The following is a 19,400-nucleotide window of genomic DNA, read 5'->3' as shown; positions in this document are numbered from 1 at the left end:
ATAAATGATTTCTGATTCTGACACGCGTGTGTCAAACGCCACAGTACTTTGGCACTTGTGAACCTCGTGGGATGTCCCCAGGTGGTGTCGTACAACCCGCGGACGTCGTTCGGCGAGCACCAGTTCTTCGTGTACATCCTGGCGGGCGACGCCGCCACCGTGTACATCCCCGTGGTGCCCACGCGGCTGGGCGACATACACGTGCACGTGCACGCGTCCGCGCTGCAGGGCCAGCACCATTACACCAAGAAGATCACCGTCGAGGTCAGCTCTTAACAAGAACAGGGGGGTAAAAAAGGCCACAAATTCAAATTCAAAAATATCTTTATTCAGTAGGTAACATAGTTACACTTTGAATCGTCAATTTTACATAATGAACGTCTCATCCGCCTAAAGCTACTGCAGCTTTTCACAACCTGTATACCCGGGGAAAAGAAGCAATTCATCTAAAGAAAGAAAGAAAGTTTATTCAGTACAACAAACAAGTAACAATTATAAATAATACCCTGGCTCCTAAACTAGTATAACTGTATTTCAGGACCCAGCAACATTGCAATTTGACATTTGCGCATATAAAAGTAAGTGCGCAATGCAAGCGATATTGCTTTCTCAGGTGAATTGATTCGATGTGGTCATTTTAACCCCCCAGTACACTCCGGACACTTATCGTACACGCGCATCTGTGTGTGTGACGTCTGACACCATACGATTTAAGTCTAAACTATGTTGGGGGGGGGGGGGGGGGAGTTTGATGTAAACCTAGCTCAGACGCTGGTGAGGATCGGAGAGTTGCCGTTCTATATACTATTATTTCTTTTTTTTGTTATTCTATGAAAATACGCTACTTGACAACCCAGTCAAATGAGTTTTTTTTTAATAACCTCGAAAGGCCGAGATTTCACACACAATATTTATGGAGTTTGGATTTTAAAAGAACATTCGGTCTTACGACTTTAAAATAGGCTCGCGTTTAACCACAATCTCACCTGAGTGAGTGAGTGGTATTAAGTGACGCTTGTCTAGCAAATGCCTATTCACTCAGCCTATATATATAGCCTATAGATATACTCTTAACCGGCGTGCGTGTATGAAGCGATTGATGAATGTGGAGCAAATGGAATTCTATAGTTTCTTCTTACCCCGGTGAGAGATAGCCGTGAGGTTATGTATAATGTATCTATGTATAAGGAACATAAAAATAACAAAAAAAGGAACACTAAAAAGAGATACTATTTGTTTTTTTTTTTGTGTACAGGCCGACGGTCTTCCGCAATATCGCCACCAATCCGTGCTGTTGGACTTGTCGACGCGCGCTTACGTGTTCCAGTACATGCACGTCAACATCACCGAGACGCCCATCATATCCTACGAGGTGGACAGGTATGGAAATGAAATGAAAAATATACTTAATCGTTCTAACAGCCTCCGTGGTCTAGTGGTTAGAGCGAGCGAGTGAATCGAACCCGGACGTCCAGATCGTGAGCCTAACTCTCTAACCACTAGACCACGGAGGCTGTTCCATCGGGAATCGAACATATTATCATCATCATCATCAGCCCATTAACGTCCCCACTGCTGGGGCACGGGCCTTCCCTATGGATGGATAGGTCACGCGGGCCCAGTGCGGATTAATGGTTATTAACGACTGCCAATGCAGCCGGGACCAACGGCTTAACGTGCCTTCCGAAGCACGGAGGAGCTCGAGATAAAAACTTTTTTTTGTGGTCACCCATCCTATGACCGGCCTTTGCGAAAGTTGCTTAACTTCAACAATCGCAGACCGAGCGCGTTTACCGCTGCGCGACCGAGCTCCTCAACATATTATAGTTAGCTGATATTTATTAATTGATGATTGTAATCCGTGCAGGTACTACGTGTACGGGTCTAACAAGGCGCGCGTGTCGGTGGTGGGCGACGTGGTGGGCCCGCTGTTCCCCACCATGCCCATGAACGCCACCAGCCTGCTGCAATTGCCCATGGTAACCATCAAATTAGTTTTACCACATCCCGGACACTTCATACAAAAAACCTCTTTTTTAACACATAAACCTATATACGTCCCACTGCTGGGCACAGGCCTCCCCTCAATCAACCGGAGGGGGTATAGAGCATACTCCACCACGCTACTCCAATGCAGGTTGGTGGAGGTGTTTTTACGGCTAATAGCCGGGACCAACGGCTCGACGTGCCCTTCGAAACACAGAATCATCTTACTTTTTCGGACAATCAGGTGATTCAAGCCTGAAAAGTCCTTACCAAACAAAGGACAGTCTCACAAAGTGATTTCGACAATGTCCCCATCGGGAATCGAACCCGGACCTCAAGATCGTGAGCCTAACGCTCTAACCACTAGACCACGGACGCTGTTAATAATAATGTTATCAATTCCCAATTCAACCGTATATTTTTTTTTATTAACAGTTCATTGTACACAGAACAGGATATAAAACAAAAAACTAACACAAGACAGACAAAGAGTTCAGCTTATATCTAGTACAAATCCATCTAGTCCAGCAGACCGGGAAAGACATAAACTTAAAAACTAAGTACTTACTTTTACTACTTACTTTTTTATGTTTGTTCGCGGATAACTTTGTCGTTTATGAACCGATTTTGATAATTCTTTTTTACACAGACACTTACATATCTCGTATCGTCGTATTTATTTTTTGAAAACCTTCTGGAATACCCATAGGCGCTAAATCCATTTTAAATCTACGTTACGAGTAATTCACAACACTCAGGTACATAATGATTCCAAAATACAATGTAATAGCAGAAGCATATATTTATTTTTATTTATTTATTTGTTTGTACACAATAAAACAGACACAAGAAACATACAAAGAAAACAGATAGTACAGGCAAGCTTATCTCTAAACAAAGAGATTTCTTCCAGCTGACCTACGTGACAAGATATATTGTCCCTCATTAACCCATCTCTTTTCACCACAGGACTCGGCGGAACAAAATATGTTTAGTTTCGCAGCGAACATGTACTTTACCCTGTACATGCGTCTTATCAACCAACGCAATAGAACTTTGGAGCGCGACGCGTTCTACCACATGAACATATTGTACCAGAGGCAACTCTCGTTCATGAAGCCTGACGGATCCTTCAGTCTCTTCCGTAGCGATTGGTAAGATACATATTAATACAATGGTGCTAATTCCTGTAAATACCATCTAATTTTATTTTAAGTTATATCTGTCATTTTCTTATCCACCGAAAAGGAAAGGGACGAGTAATCGACAGACATAAAATTTATGGAACACACGTCAATTTTAAGCACAAATCTAAAACAACCGTCTAAAAATTTTACATTGTCCAATAACCCGACAGAATTAAGTTGACAGCACACGTCAAACGGTTTACATACCAGCGAGATACCTTTTTGATTCGCCCGGGTTATTCATTCATTTACTCATTCTTCCTAAAATTAAGAGCTGTCAATCATCCGTCCCTTTCGGTGGATAAGAAAATGACAGGTATAACTTAAAGTAAAATTAGGAGGTATCTGCAGGAATCGGGGCCAATATAAGGGTAGGTAGTACATTCATCGCAAGACGAACTAAGCTTTCTGTTAGACCAACGTGATAGGCGGTGAGCCGTATCGCCGTCTATAATGGTCGAGCCAACTGTGTTAGTGAATATAACTTAAGCTCACGACTACATCCCAATTGGGGTAGTCAGACGTACATCCATCGCAAGATGAACTAAGTACCCACACCTCACCGAGCTTTCTGTTAGACCAATGTGATAGGTGGTGAGCCGTATCGCCGTCTATAATGGTCGAGCCAACTGTGTTAGTGAATATAACTTAAGCTCATGACTATGTTCCCAATAGGGTAACTGACATTTTACGGTTACGATTTTAATATGAAAGAAAGAAAGAAAATATTTATTTCCATATTGGACGCCACATTTACAAACTTAAATTACAGAAATTAAAAAAAAGCAAAGACAAAAAGACAAATAATTACAGACATTAAATACACAATGGAGGCGCCCAAAATAAAAAAGGATCTCCCTCAGCACAATGCAGTGACACGTGCTTAGCACGGGCCGCGGCGCTGGTATTCTGGGGGACCTAACGAACTATCTGTTGTTGTCACAGGAACCAATCGGCTTCTAGCGTGTGGCTGACGTCATTCTGCGCGAAGATCTTCCAAGATGCCTCCTTCAATGAATGGGAGAACTACATTTATATCGACCCTGATGTAAGTTACCATACCAACCACATTCGACTAGCTTTATTAGAGTAACAACAGGTCAAAAAGACTGTTAACAGTGTGTTAGTTTCATAGTAACGGAAACGCCCTTTTATCTGGTATAAAGTAACTTCGTCAAGAACAATTTAAGACTGATGAAATTTCTGAATTTTCCGACAGGAAATTCCACTTGATATCAACTCAGAATATTGGTCTGAATCATCCCGTAAAGTTTTCGTTACGGTGTCACTAACTCCTGTATAGCCTTGTGCCATAGAATAATATTACTTTTCGGCGCTTCACTCATTATTATACTTTTTTCGGGACAGGTAATATCGATGGCGGTGACCTGGGTGCTAGACCACCAGACCCCAGAGGGTGCGTTCTATGAGGTGACCTGGCTACCTAACCGCAACGACAACAGTACCATAGTTGTGCCCAAGGATACGCAGCTGTACAGAGAAATGGGCGGACATAGGGGCTGGGTGGACTCCGGGGCCAGAGAAGTAAGGACTGGAGGGTTACTTACTTTTATATGCGCAAATGTCAAATTGCAATATTGTTTTCTTAGATGAATTGCTTCGATGTGGCGTTTTTCACAGATCTAATATGGGCAACTCTCGACTCGCTACACGAACGAATTCCATAATATGTTTTTTTGTTTCAGGTGAACAACTCGTTAATACTACAGCGTAACATAACGCTCACCGCCCAGGTGGTGATCACTCTGGAAACTGTAAAAAATCTCAAGGACATCGGAATCAGAGAGGTTAGTTTTTCCTGAGAGTGTACATAGAGTTTTATTCGATTTTTTTAAAAGACATTCAAAGTATATAGACAAAAACCCAAAGTCGATTTTCGCGGATCACAACGCCTCCTTCGTCAGTCGATGAGTTATAAACCAGTTTAAGTAACATTGATGGAATCTACGTATGCGTGTGTTGTTCGATTTACATTGTGGCGCAGCAAAAACTCAAAATCGTAATTAAACATTTCCGACAAAAAAAATCACCTACCATCGTTTTTAGTCATAGAGAAACACGGACCCTCGGCAGACAGTAGCGTTATTTCTCAATACAAAACTTTCTGCCGTTTTTCACGGGGCGGGAAGGTTTCACACGTCACATTGTGGTTGTACGACTGGCTACTTGACAGTTGTAACAATAAAATAATTATGAAATATGTCGGATATTATACTTTATCATCAACATCATTATCAGCCGTACGACGCCCACTGCTGGGCATAGGCCTCCCCCAAGGATCTTCACGACGATCGGAAAGATCGGTTCGGATTGGGATCTTTTCAATGGGGCGGAAAGGTTCTCGAATGGCGACCACGTGTCGGACGACGCTCAGTGGGTAGGCCCGCTATAAGGTGGACCGACGATCTGTAGTTTATCGTTTAACAATAATTATCCAATAGTATTTTTTATTAAGATAATTTCTGAATATTTTATTTTTACAAAATAAGAATCCGATTTTTTATCTGTGTATTACAAGACCCGAAATACGGGCGGCCATGATTGAGCTTCGTGTGACGTCACATTTCTCAAAATAAACAAAAAAATATCTGTCAGGTGTCAAGTTATACTGTTTGACAGATTCTTTGTTTATTGAAATGTGACGTCACTGTTCAAAATGTCGCGTAACCAACCGTTTAGGAGCGAAATTTGAAAAAAAAAAAAATCCCTTATATAAAGCTTTTTCGAGAAGATAAAATATTTTAAGAGGGATAAAATAAGCGTTTGTGAATAAATAAATAATAATCAAATATATTTTTTAAATACTTTTCCGGAAACTGTCAAGTAGTCAATAGGCTAGTTTCCAACTAGTCAAATCAGTTACTTTTTACTAAACGTCAAAACACGAAATTACTATGAAATTTGTATGAAAACGCACACTGTGACGTCATAGAAAAACGTAATAAAATGTCGAACTTATTATTACGTTTTTCTTGTTTAAAATTCATAACTAAGTTAAATAAAATAAAGAAAATGCTTTTCGTTAGTTTCACATTTGTGTTTATTTAGTAATCAGAACTTCATAATTTATCTTGAACCTGGTACACGACCCAATTGTCAATAGCCAAAAGGACTATCAATAAATTCGAAAATTCGTTTGGAAATATCAGTAGGCCTAGCACATTAATGGCGTGAGTAGGATGAGTAAATGTAGCGTTATGACCTATCTCGTGGTATGCGAATACGCTGCAGTCCACACCGCGAATACAGCGCTATTGTCGCTTTATGTTACCCCAATCCACCAGTAGTTAAGGCTTAATTGTAGAAAAAAATAAACATTTATCATTTTATTTTTTTAATTTATTTTGTAAGGATGGACGATCGGAAGAGCAAAAGAAACAAGTGTTCGCGACTACATCTGATTTATTACTACCCCGAAAAGGGTACACAGTATTATCTTATGCATAATCTACTCCACACTATAATGTTTTTGGTACAATCAAGTAGACGGTCTAAATATTTTTCGCTCCGGTGTGACTAATGCGTTTCCAACCCCCGCAGGGCCTGAGCGCCCGCGTGGTGCAGGCGCAGCAGCGCGCCATCTCGTGGCTGGAGCGGCACATGAAGCTGCTGGACGAGTTCGGGGAGCCGTACGCGCTCGCCGTCGTGGCCTACGCGCTCACCTGCAGCAAGGCGCCCAGCTCCGAGCACGCCTACCGGCTGCTGCGGAAGAGGCAGCGCTCCGAAGGTGACATATTCATATACATTATAATAATAATTGGGTCGTGTACTAGGTTCAAGATAAATTATGAAATTCTGATTATTAAATAAAGACAGATCTAAAACTAAGGAAAAAAAAAAAAAATATTTTTTATTACGGGTAACTTAGACCCAGGTTGTTAGTAACAATGATTTCTTACTCACTAATATTAGTATTACATAGATACACAATACACACACATACACAATAAAATTGAAATAAAAAAAAATAAAAAATAAAAAAAGAAATAAAAAAAAATAAATAAATAAAATAAATAAATAAATAAAAAAAAAAACATCTTTTTTATATTTAACTTATTTAAGAATTTTAATCAAGAAAAACATAATAATAAGTCCGTCATTTTATTACGTTTTTCTATGACGTCACAGTGGGCTTTTCATACAAATTCCATAGTAATTTCGTGTTTTGACGTTTAATAAAAAGTAACTGATTTGACTAGTTGGAGACTAGCCTATCCATACAATACACATACACAACACTTTATTGCGCAGAAGGAACATACAACAGGCAGAACAAAAGGCAGCCTTATTATTTTTTTAACATACATAGCGTCACGCCCAAAGAGGTAGGCGAGGGTAGGCACAAAAATATAAATTTTATAACTATGACAACTAATGGTTCATAATTTCACCACTGTTTACAAAGGTTTAGTACGATCTACTCTGAACCGGCGTGCGTGTATGATTGAGGAATGTGGAGGAGGCAAAATAAGTGTGTCAGGATTGAAGCAAATGGAATCCTATAGTCTCTGCTTACCACGGTGGGAAATAGGCGTGAGTTTATGTTTGACAGCTAGTAGTTTCCGATCCCAAGATACGGTCGTGTCGTAGGGCTAGCAGACAGACACACGCACACACACACATATGCGCACACAGACGCGCGCTCACATTCACACACACACGCACTCAAACGCACACAGAATCTTTACATTTACTTTACATACTTCTTTTGTGTACCACTCAATTTTTATATTTTATGTTTTGTTTTGGCTTCACTTTTCTATAGTTCTAAGGTTATAAATTAGGAGTTCCGTAAGAGGTTGGGAGCCTGGTGATCTGTCACACAGGGTCACACCTAGTATCGACACCAGTCTCTCACAAAAGCACTATAGTGTGTATCATTACCTTAGTTAAGTTTACATAATTTGTGTTACCTTTCTGAAGGGAAAATAAAGATTATTTTTATTTATTTATATGTATGTACCATTTTCTTCCACAGGCGGCCTAGTCTACTGGGGCAAAGAGCCGGTGCCTCAACCTCCATACAAGATGGAGAACCAGAAGCCGTTCTTGCTCCCGCGGCTGCCGTACAAGTACGACTCTAACAACATCGCGGCCACGGCGTACGCGCTGCTGGCCTGCATGGACCACCAGGACAACAACGAGCCCATCGTCATGTGGCTCAACGCGCAGCGCCTGCACGACGGCGGCTGGGGCTCCACACAGGTACACGATTATTATTATAATTATTATTAATAGCCCTCAATGTCCCACTGCAGGGCAAAGGCCTCTCTTCCCTTCTTCCACTCCTCCCTGTCCCTAGCTTGCTCGCGCCACCGTTTCGAGAAGCGGTCTAACTCGTCGCGCCATCTTTTCCGTGGCCTTCCCCGACGTCTAACAGCACTTGCAGGAACCCACTCTGTAGCTTTTTTGGCCCAGAGGTCATCGGGCATTCGAGCAACATGTCCAGCCCAGTCCCATTTCAAGCAGGCAGCCTTTCTCGCTACGTCTGCTATTTTTGTTTTGGAACGCAGCGTGGTGTTTCGGATCCGATCGATCAATTTAACACCAAGGATGCTGCGTTCCATACCTCTCTGGCAAACCTTGAGTTTGGACTTTTGGATGTCAGTCAAAGACCAAGTCTGAGCGCTGTAGGTGAGAATGGGAAGAATGCACACGTCCATGAGTTTGCGCTTTAAGGATAGCGGAAGATCACCCTTCATCATGTCCTTCATGGACCAGTAGCTCTTCCAGGCATTTTCAATTCGTCTTTCGACTTCTTTCTCCTGTCTGGTCTGGAAAGAGACTACTTGGCCCGCGCTTATACCATTTATTTGTGTATCAAGAAGGCTCGAACTAATGCAGTCCGAATGGCCACTGCGACCTAGTCAGATCTATTGTGGCCAACGCTTATACCATACAATAAAGAATTATCCATCTCCCCAGCATTATATAAAGAAAGAAAGAAACTTTGGCGGCGAGGGTGTGCTGCCGCCAAAGGATGTTTTCGGGGTACCGAACTGAGCATAGTACCCCGCTAGCCACAAGTTAGTAGTGTGACTAGGGATCGACGATCCGACAGTTTTGTGTTTGGAAGTTGTATATATGCGTCTTGCTGTGTAAACTTCGATATCGCGTTTCACGACTGTATTATTGAATGTGGCGCCATCTGTTGCATGTGGGCGGAACTAGCTGGCCAACTAGATGGGTCCGCTTTTACTCCCGGACCCCACAGACACAGACAGACGGGCACATTACATTCAACACAGGACAGAAACCACACGGAAATCAATACACAGAAAAAAGAACACCAAGATCAAAAATCATTAACAAAAAAAGAAAAACAAACCAAAATCATAAATAATAATAATAACTGTCAGTAGTCCTAAATGCAACACTGACGGACCGATCATCTGATTATCCCGTTTCTGACTGAGGTGAATTACCAACCTCATCAACCCTGGTGTCAGAGTTACTATTGAGCCGCCAAAGGCCCCTGACATGACTCATATAACGACTACGTACTTACATCAGTAGATAAGTAGTAACCGGGACCAACGGCTTAACGTGCCTTCCGAAGCACGGATCGTCTTACTTTCGGACAATCAGGTGATCAGCCTTTAATGTCCTAACCAAACTAGGGACCACAAAGTATTTTTTGTGATATGTCCCCACCGGGAATCGAACCCAGGACCTCCGGATTGTGAGCCCAACGCTCAACCACTGGACCACGGAGGCCGTTCGCAGGCATGTGACCTTGCAGGTTAGGTCACATGCCTGCCCTCAACAAGTAACCGGCTCCCTTGCCAACAGGACACGTACATCGCCCTCCGGGCCCTGATCGAGTACACGAACCGGAAGCGGCTGCGTGACGTCAGCACGCTCACGGTCACCGTGGACGCGGTCGCGCTCAAGGGCACCACCAAGACGCTGCACGTCGAGAACGACAACCTCGCCATCATGCAGAGCATTGACGTAAGTTCACATAATGAGAAAATTAAAATCGAAAAAAAAATCTGACTCGGCCGGGACTTGAATTGAATTATTTATTTTATTTCAGACCTAAATCCATATTTGTTAATAACAATGTGAACTTAAACTATGTTAGTACCTATCCTACACACATTACTTTATTTGAACCCACCACAAAAAAATATAATAAAACAAAAAAAAAGTTTCTGTTTTTACCCTGAAGGGAACAGGCGTGAAATTATGTATGTATTGTAAAACAGAACGTCCAGTTCAGTATTAGTGATTATATTTCAATATTAGATAGTGTTTTATAACAGCTATAACCTGGGTGCTTTCAAGACCAGATTGAACAGGCAGCTTCTGTGCGAGCTCGCTCTATTTTAAGCCTCGTCAGTGCCTTCGGGCACCTGTCTTGCTTGCTTGGGTTTTTCAGACTTCCGTGGCCAAGAGCATGCCCATTAAAGGTAAAAAAAAGAACTTACTGAAAAGACCACGACTGTCACCTGAACATCAGTATTCGGAAGAATTTCAGAGAGATATTATTTATTTATAAAGGTACATACAACATTACAGTGTAATCCAATGCGCTGTATGACGAGAAAAAACAACAATATAAAAACGAATATAACACAAAATAAACAATGAATGAAAAAAGAAAAATAAGACTGAACATGAAAAACACTAAAAAAAATAAAAAATACAATTTCAAAATTAAAAGGTAAAAACTATCACACAAAAAAAAAATCTTTTTTTTTAAATTTAAAAAAAAAAATGTTTTTTCCTGTTTGTGCAATAAAGTATTTGTTATGTTTATGTTATGTTAAAAAAATTTAATAAGTAAAAAAAGATATATTGTTGTTTCGTAGTCGCGTTTTAGTTTTAAACGTATATGTGATGTGGGCAGATCCCGGAGGCGTGGGGCACGGTGAAGGTGACGGCCCGCGGCGCGGGCTACGCGCTGCTGCAGCTGTCGGTGCAGTACAACGTGGACATCGCGCGCTTCCAGACCGACCCGCCGCTGCGGGCCTTCTCGCTGCTCTCGCATGCGCACTTCTACGGCCGGAATCAGTCGCATATCGAGTACCAGACTTGTGCCAGGTACATAATCTTAATATTCCTCTACTGACTCCTTTATTAACACGTTCTCAGTCCCCATACAAAATGTTTTGTCTTTCTTGTAATTTGTCACTCGAGTACTTAAATTTTTATTTAGTTAAAAACGTAATTAATAATAAATGTATTCAAAACACTTCACAATATCTATTTCTTAGTGATCCGTATATGGATTACTGGACTGTCAACGTGTTAAGGTAGGTCTCCACTGAAACGAAGCGGAGGCGAGAAAGTTTTGTCGCTTGCTGTGATAGCTCATTAACATAGCTTAAACTAGAAGAAATAATCATAGTAGAAATAATAATACCGGGTTTTTACCGCGTTACATCAGGGATATGAGACTCCACCAGTGATTGAAATTTAACGCGGTATACACTAACCCGGTATTATGTGTTTTAATTACGATAATAACCGCGTAAACCTCTAACTCCAAATCAATCCAACTTGTAATAAATCAAATCAAATTGTAATAAATGTTTCCTTTACACTGGTTGCCTAGAAGAAATTGCTGCTTAGCAATAAGGCCGCCAGATTGTGCTGTATCTTTCGTCCATTTGTGTAATATTTTTTTTTATATGTTGTGTGCAATAAAGTATATTTGATTTGATTCTCTGGTGACGACCTGAAACTAATACTTATTATGTTCCTGAAATCCGAAATGGAATAAGACATAACTTTCCCCGCAGCTGGACGCTGCTGGAGGAGTCCCCGCGCTCGGGCATGGCGGTGCTGGAGGTGGGCATCCCCACGGGCTACATGGTGCAGCAGCAGCGGCTGGACGCCTACGTGCTGGCGCGACGCGTGCGCACGCTGCAGCGGGCCAAGTACCTGCCGCACAAGATGCTCTTCTACTTCGACTACGTGAGTACTGGGGACCGGGGACTGTTGGGGGACATCAACAAACAACGCATGATGTTGCCACTGTAGCCAAGTAGAGCGAACCCGTGCTGAATCGACCAATCACGACAAAGACGATCTGTTCCTTTTGGTGATTGGTCGATCCTTGCAAGTCTCCTTCAGTGAGCATGTAACTTAAAACTTTGACCACGAAAGTTCGCTTTAAGGCGAAAACCACGTAAGCCCTTTTTTAAAAAAGTCATAAAACATTTTAACGTGATTTTGTACGTCACAAAGAGAAAATGTAAAACGGGAAAAATATCTGACTCTGGACGAAACTTGGCTACTTAATATTCTAGATTGATGGCGCCGGCGTCGAGTTTATGACGATACATAGATCGGAAGAATTTTGCGTGTACACGCTCGTCCCGGCTTGACAAGAGCTATGTTCAAGTCCCGTCAGAGTCAGAATTTTTTCTATTTAAATTTTCTCTTTGTGAGTTCCCCTAATCGGGTAAGTGCTATAAGAACCAGAATCATGTATATAATTAATTTCATTCAAGCTTGAATCTAGTGTAGTTTCGTAAAAAGTAACTGATTTGACTAATTGGAAACTACCGTAATTCTATGTTTTTCCTCGTAATTTTTACTGTAATAATAATGCCAACCGACTATCAGCTTTTTTTTTATTATACTACTAACATAGTTTGTTAAGTTTCTTTCTTTTTCTGTAACTGACAAGTGGATCTACGTTGCCTAATTATGGTAAATATAAATAAAGTAAATAAATGCAATAAATGCCTTTGCCAGTTGGACGTGGAGCCGACGTGTGTGAACTTCACGATCGAGCGCTGGTTCCCGGTGGCCAACATGTCGCGGTACCTGCCTGTACGAGTCTACGACTACTACGCGCCCGGTATGTACCACTTAAGGTCGATGACCGACTTCACCAACTTTTACTTTTTTTTATTTGCCGTAGGTCTTTGTGACTCACCTATTAGTAAGTGACGATGTGGTATAAGACGGGACTTGCTAACGTAGTAAATGCCTATTCACTCTAACCTTGAAAATTCCAAAGTTTTCAAGGAAGGAATCTAGGACGCAAGAAATGGTCTAGGACGCAAAGAAGGGGTCTTGGACGCAAGGAAGGGATCTAGGACGCAAAGGAGGGGTCTAAGACGTAAAAAGGGGTCTAGGACGCAAAGGAGGGGTCTAGGATGCAAGGAAAGGATCTAGGACGCAAGGAATTGATGGCCAAACTTTCGTGGTTCCCATAAAAAGGGAGGTCTATGTCTAACAATGAAGTATATAAGCTATATTTACACTGTTTCAAGTCGACATCTGCTTGCTAAAAGAAATATCCGAAATAACGCAAAACTTCATCCACAGAACGCTACAACGAGACGATATTCGACGCGCTGCCAACATACCTACTGAACATTTGCGAAGTATGCGGCTCATCACAATGCCCGTACTGCGCGATATACAACGCCGCTCTAAGGTGCACCGTCGCGCTACCACTACTATTGATAGCCGTCGGTGTAACGCTCACGCGGTATTTACGTCCGATGCATTTAACTGTACTAACATAGTATTAGTACATAGGTCGTTAACGGGGAAGTCATCTGTACTGTTTTTTGTTTCTATGCTGTTCTGGAAGCTAATAAAAAACAAAACACGTTCTGTTTGTAAAATAAAATAAATACAGGGTGTTAGTGACGCCGTAACGAATACTAAGGAGGATGATTCAGACCATGATTCTGAGTTAATCATAAACTGCCTATATACGTCCCACTGCTGGGCACAGGCCTCCCTTCAATCAACCGGAGGGGGGTATGGAGCATACTCCACCACGCTGCTCCACTGCGGGTTGGTGGAGGTGTTTTTACGGCTAATAGCCGGGACCAACGGCTTAACGTGCCCTCCGAAGCACGGAATCATCTTACTTTTTCGGACAATCAGGTGATTCAAGCCTGAAAAGTCCTTACCAAACAAAGGACAGTCTCACAAAGTGATTTCGACCATGTCCCCATCGGGAATCGAACCCGGATCTCCAGATCGTGAGCCTAACGCTCTAACCACTAGACCACGGAGGCTGTTAATATCAAGTGTTAATCTGAGTATATATATATCAAGTGGAATTTTCAGTAACTTCCTCATTCAGTTTTATATACCCAAACTTCTAAATATCACAAACACTTTCAGTGCAGATGACTTAAGTTACAAAATTCATTAACATCACTGAGATCTGAAAACAAAATAGTGTACTTATTATATTTTATTCTATATAAATACCTCTATAGATGTATATAAGTTTTATTTTATAGTAATCAAGTTTTACATACTAATAATCTCAGTGTTGTTTTGAATTCTTTTGAAAGTGATGGTAAATTGAGTGACAAATTTTAAATTTAGTGTTGTGAAAATCACTTTATGTTTACACAAATTAGAGTAAATTATCGGCAACTTTTTTAAAGACTAGTGCCTATTCCAACAGACATATCCTTATTTTATTTTAAGTTATCCGCCGAAAAGAAAAGGGACGGGTCATGACGGGCTAAAAATATATAGAACACCCGTCAATTTTAGGCAGAAATCTTAACCCCTTCAACGAATGGTTGCCATAAACTATAAAAATGAAGTGATCATAACATTTTACATTTGGGAATGTGGGTTATAACCAGACAGAATTAATTTGCCAGTCAAACGGGTTGCGTTTGCATATCAGAGAGACGCCTATTTGATTTGTCCGGGCATTGATGTATAATATTAACGTGTTAGATTTGTCCGGGTTATTGTTTCATTCTCTCATTCATTTTCAAATTAAAACAGCTGTCAACCATCCGTCCCTTTTCTTTCCGGCGAGTAAGAAAATGACAGGCCAACTTAAAATTAGGAGGTGTCTGCTTGAATCAGCGCCAATTATGTATACAAGAATTGTGTTATTAACCACCGTTAGGATATAGGCGGACCGCGGATTCTTTGCAGAGATGACTACGGAATTTTTGTGTGCAAGTTTTGTCTATATACAGGGTGTTAGTGACATCGTAACGAAAACTTTGAGGGATGATTTAGACCATAATTCTGAGTCGATATCAAGTGGATTTTTCCGTCGCAAAAATCATGTACTTTTTAGTTTTTTTTAATTATTTTCAATTCTATACTTTTGCGATGGAAAATTCCACTTGATATTAACTCAGAATAATCAGCTGAATCATCCCTCTCAGTATTCGTTACGATGTCACTTACACCCCGTACAAGTACATACGGTAGCCATACAAGTAGGTATGGGTGTTAGTGACACCGTAACGAATATTGAGGGGGATGATTCAGACCATGATTCTGAGTTGATATCAAGTGGAATTTCCTGTCAAAAAATTCATGATTTTTTTTTGTTTTTTAAATTATTTTCCTATCCATACTTTTGCGACGGAAAATTCCACTTGATATCAACTCAGAATCATGGTCTGAATCATCCCTCAAAGTTTCCGTTACCCTGTATATGTCCTTCTCTTAAGCATAGTTCAAGAAAGAGACAGTGCTACTTTTAGAAGTAAAATTACGTTTTCCACAAAATACCACAATTTGCTAACTTTAATTTAAATATCCGCCGTGGTCTGCCAGTCACCCTAGAATAAATATTTCACTGTAGTCATAAGGACTTTATCAATTTGCTTTATAAATGAAAGAATGAGGATAAAAACTAGAAGTTCAAATGTAGGTGGCAGCACTGTTGAGTGTTCCTAAATTTTGACAGTTCTCCAAACTGACCAACTAATATTCGTGATTTTCTATAAAATGCGGAGCAACGTGGTATGTATCCCGTCTGAAGGACGAGTTACGAAAAAGAAAAAGCAGCCATTCGTTCGTAGCTGACGTCGCAAACTGACGTGTCTCAAATTTTTGGCGGATCTGATTTGCACCTTATGCTATTGTCAATAAGACACAAATTATTTTAGCAGAAAATTGCAGATACGTCTGTTTGCAACGTCAGCGACGAGTTGTATAAAGGCAGTTTTGGTTGAAAATAAGTTTTTCTAAGTTGTAGCGGACCCAACTAGTTGGCCACCTAGTTCCGCTCACATGCAACAGATGGCGCCACATTCAATAATGCAGTCTTCAAGCGGTCGTGAAACGTGGTATCGAAGTTTTCACGGCAAGACGCATATATACAACTTCCAACACAACACTGTTGTTTTTGTTCTCTCCGATCTTTGGGAAATAAATATAACACTGTTTTTGCTGTTAAACGCTGCGCAAAGGGTTATAGTGTAAAAAATATAACCAAAACAATATGTTAGTTTACACAAATAGTATGAGGAACTGTCCAAATTTAAGAACACTCAACAGTAGCGACACCTGATGGGAGTAATAGGCAGTTATCCTCATTGAACAATGATTTCTAATAAAAAGAAATTCTTGTTACCAAAAACCGTTCTAGAACCGTCGAAGTAACTTGGTTCTATTTATTTATATAAGTCTAAATAAAATAGAAAACTAAGCCCCAGTGGCCTGAGCTTTTACTTCATACAGTTTTCACGTTATTTCTGTCAAATCAGTTACTTTTTACCAAACGTCAAAACACGAAACGACTATGTAATTTGTATGAAAAAGGAACCTGTGACGTCATAGAAAAACGTGACAAAGTGTCTTTATTAAAATTCATAAATAAGTTAAATAGAAAAAAGAAAATGTTTTCGTCACCTTTAGACCTGTCTTTATTTATCTTTGACCAATTATGTTGTGACGACGATAAATTTTATGTACTTTTACTTTTGTCAATTCCATTTAGACAGTATTCCCTCGCCATTCCGTAGAATAGTGTTGTGTTCATTTAATAGTTTTAGTAGCAAGCCTTGTTATATTGTGCGCGACTATCCTTATTAAGCTAAGTTCCGAGGGGCGTGGTTATGTCAATTTTTGAAGGATGAATAGTAATTAAACAATAAAAGAGAGACAGGCTATTATATTATGTTACACAATAAATAAAATATTAAATCTTTCCACAATTCATATTAATTACTATGAGTAGGTAATCTCCAAAAGAACCTTTTTATTTCCTTAGTAATTTCTCTTGACATTAATTTCCACTTATAAATCTCATTTTCTGTCACTTTGGTGCTCTCGCACTGTTAACAATTGATTTATTAACATTTTTTACTTCAATAGATGGCCTATTGAGCAATGTAATTTCGGATAATGTAACATATCGAAGATATCATTTTATAACTTCTATACAAAAAACAAAATTGTAGCATATAATGCGTGCTTGCCTTAATGAATGTGGTTTTGTGAGGTAAAGTGCATTTATAGATGTATATAGAAAACATAAATCAAATAGTATGTAGTTTGTAAGAATATTTTCCACTTTCTCATGTTATGTAGATATAAAATTATAAAATAGAACATGTCATATTCAAATGCCTTATCATTAAGACAATATTAAAATTTTATCTTGATGAAATTAAAATTAATTGGGAGAATCATATTTTGTATACAACAGACATATTTAGGTGTATTTAGTTAAAAATGTAGTACTTTTATGCGGCTAAAATGTTATTTTTACACTTAGTAACCTGTACAATAACTTTTATTTAAACTTCAGTACAAAAATTGTAACTACTTACCCGTCCAGAAATAAAACATATTGGGAAATCTCTGCATGTAATGAATCTCATATTATAGATTACATTTTAAGCGAGTTACTTAAGTAGTATCCGTCCAAAATTACCAAATGACTGATTTTTTTATTTTTTGTATGTATTTGTGTGTAATATTTGTCTAAGTTGTTACACGTCGCTTGTGAAGGAGTAATGAGAACAGAAATCTCACTATTGACTCTTTATAGATTTATTTCCAAAATAAAAACCCTTTTGAAATGTGATTGTTGTTTTTCTTCCTGTGACCCAGATTGTTTTCAATATTCAAGTATTTTTTTACGGCATGTATTTAACGCGGCGACAAACTAATGTGATTTAGGGTTTTAAAAATAATTAAAATGGGTAGCAAAAATAATAGGTTGGCAGCTACAGTAAAGTAGCCTTTTAAGCATAAAGTGGCAGCTTTATATTAAGTTATAAGCTTTATTTAAATTTAAATTGGCAGCGATTTTTTTGTGTAGCAACTAAATTTATTGTTAGGCGACAACTTGACGGCGGATAAAATATAGAAAATAGGCTTTTATAAATTATACAATGAGGTCGTTTATAAAATTAAATGGGGTGAGAAAAAATATGCACATGGTCATATAAAACATACTATGTGCGACATTTTATGAGGTCTAAATAAAGCAAATATTGGCATGCAAAAAATATTATTGGTTTATAATAATACTTGATAATACTTGTATTTTAAGTTTGATGGTTTTTTCTGCCGAATTTCATTAAACAGAAAACTTTTCGACTATTTTCGTTTCGGTTTTTTTCACTTCGCTGAAAATCACGTTTGCCTAAGTTTCGTTTGACTTAATAACAATTCGTTCTTTTCGTTACTCCGACGTTTCATTTGTGGGAAAAACTATTTTCCGAAGTTATGGTTGGCCGAAATACATTTTGTCCCAAATATCATGATGCCGAACATTCATTACACTACTGTTAATAAACCTTCAAAATCTGTGACCTTAAAAGGTCTTCACCGCCGCCTCTCGGCCCTTCGGGCCTCGATGGTCACAAGTAACCTAACCCACTCGGCTATATGCTCGCTTTGCTCGCCCCCTGCCATACAGCCTTCGTAACCTATATCTACAGTGTCGGGGTGCCGCGAATTTCCGTGCTCGCTTCGCTCGCACCCGTGACTGCTGTCGTTACGAAACAAATCTTCACTGCCGCCTCTCGGCTCTTCGGGCCTCGATGGTCACAACTAACCAAAATATGTCAAATAGATCATATAGGGAATGAAAAAACTTCAAAAGAGACTTCGGCTAATAGTAAAAATTGTTTTCAAAAATTGTTGAAACGTTGTTCGGTATAGTGACACTTATGTGAAAATATTACAAGTAAACAATAACAGGCAATCGTATCATCCCGTGATAACCGCCCGCCGCTTGCCATTGGCTAATAACGCCCTACACCACCCCCCGCACCGCGGCCCGCACTCTGCTAAGCGTGCGCGCTTGGCGCCGTTTTCATTAAATTTTGATTCCCAAACAAAAATATTAGAATCCTAATACTTAATTACAGTACCCGTTTTATTTTTTTAGGTGCTTGCAAATCGCAGCCCGAAAGTGTATTTTTATATGGAAGCCTATATTTGCCAATAAAATATTTTTAATTCTCATGTCTTAATATTAGTCGCCAAGTCATTATT

At 39.7% G+C, this 19,400-nt stretch overlaps 1 protein-coding gene across 1 annotated transcript in view; it reads left to right on the top strand.

Annotated features, from left to right (window-relative positions):
• Positions 1 to 17,979, top strand: part of LOC126374286 (CD109 antigen) — a 40,300-nt gene extending 22,321 nt beyond the window's left edge. The window contains exons 20-33 of the mRNA XM_050020810.1: positions 82 to 264; positions 1,256 to 1,380; positions 1,868 to 1,979; positions 2,956 to 3,140; positions 4,119 to 4,221; positions 4,542 to 4,718; positions 4,880 to 4,981; positions 6,735 to 6,921; positions 8,173 to 8,399; positions 9,987 to 10,148; positions 11,050 to 11,243; positions 11,945 to 12,119; positions 12,906 to 13,011; positions 13,485 to 17,979. Of these exons, the coding sequence (XP_049876767.1) occupies positions 82 to 264; positions 1,256 to 1,380; positions 1,868 to 1,979; positions 2,956 to 3,140; positions 4,119 to 4,221; positions 4,542 to 4,718; positions 4,880 to 4,981; positions 6,735 to 6,921; positions 8,173 to 8,399; positions 9,987 to 10,148; positions 11,050 to 11,243; positions 11,945 to 12,119; positions 12,906 to 13,011; positions 13,485 to 13,687 (2,241 nt within the window). The 3' untranslated portion in view covers positions 13,688 to 17,979. The remainder of the gene's footprint in view (positions 1 to 81; positions 265 to 1,255; positions 1,381 to 1,867; positions 1,980 to 2,955; positions 3,141 to 4,118; positions 4,222 to 4,541; positions 4,719 to 4,879; positions 4,982 to 6,734; positions 6,922 to 8,172; positions 8,400 to 9,986; positions 10,149 to 11,049; positions 11,244 to 11,944; positions 12,120 to 12,905; positions 13,012 to 13,484) is intronic.
• Positions 17,980 to 19,400: the final 1,421 nt, after the last annotated feature.

Source organism: Pectinophora gossypiella, chromosome 17 (genome assembly GCF_024362695.1).
Source record: "Pectinophora gossypiella chromosome 17, ilPecGoss1.1, whole genome shotgun sequence".
Taxonomy (NCBI): Eukaryota; Metazoa; Arthropoda; class Insecta; order Lepidoptera; family Gelechiidae; genus Pectinophora; species Pectinophora gossypiella.
This window is presented reverse-complemented; position numbering and strand designations above follow the sequence as displayed.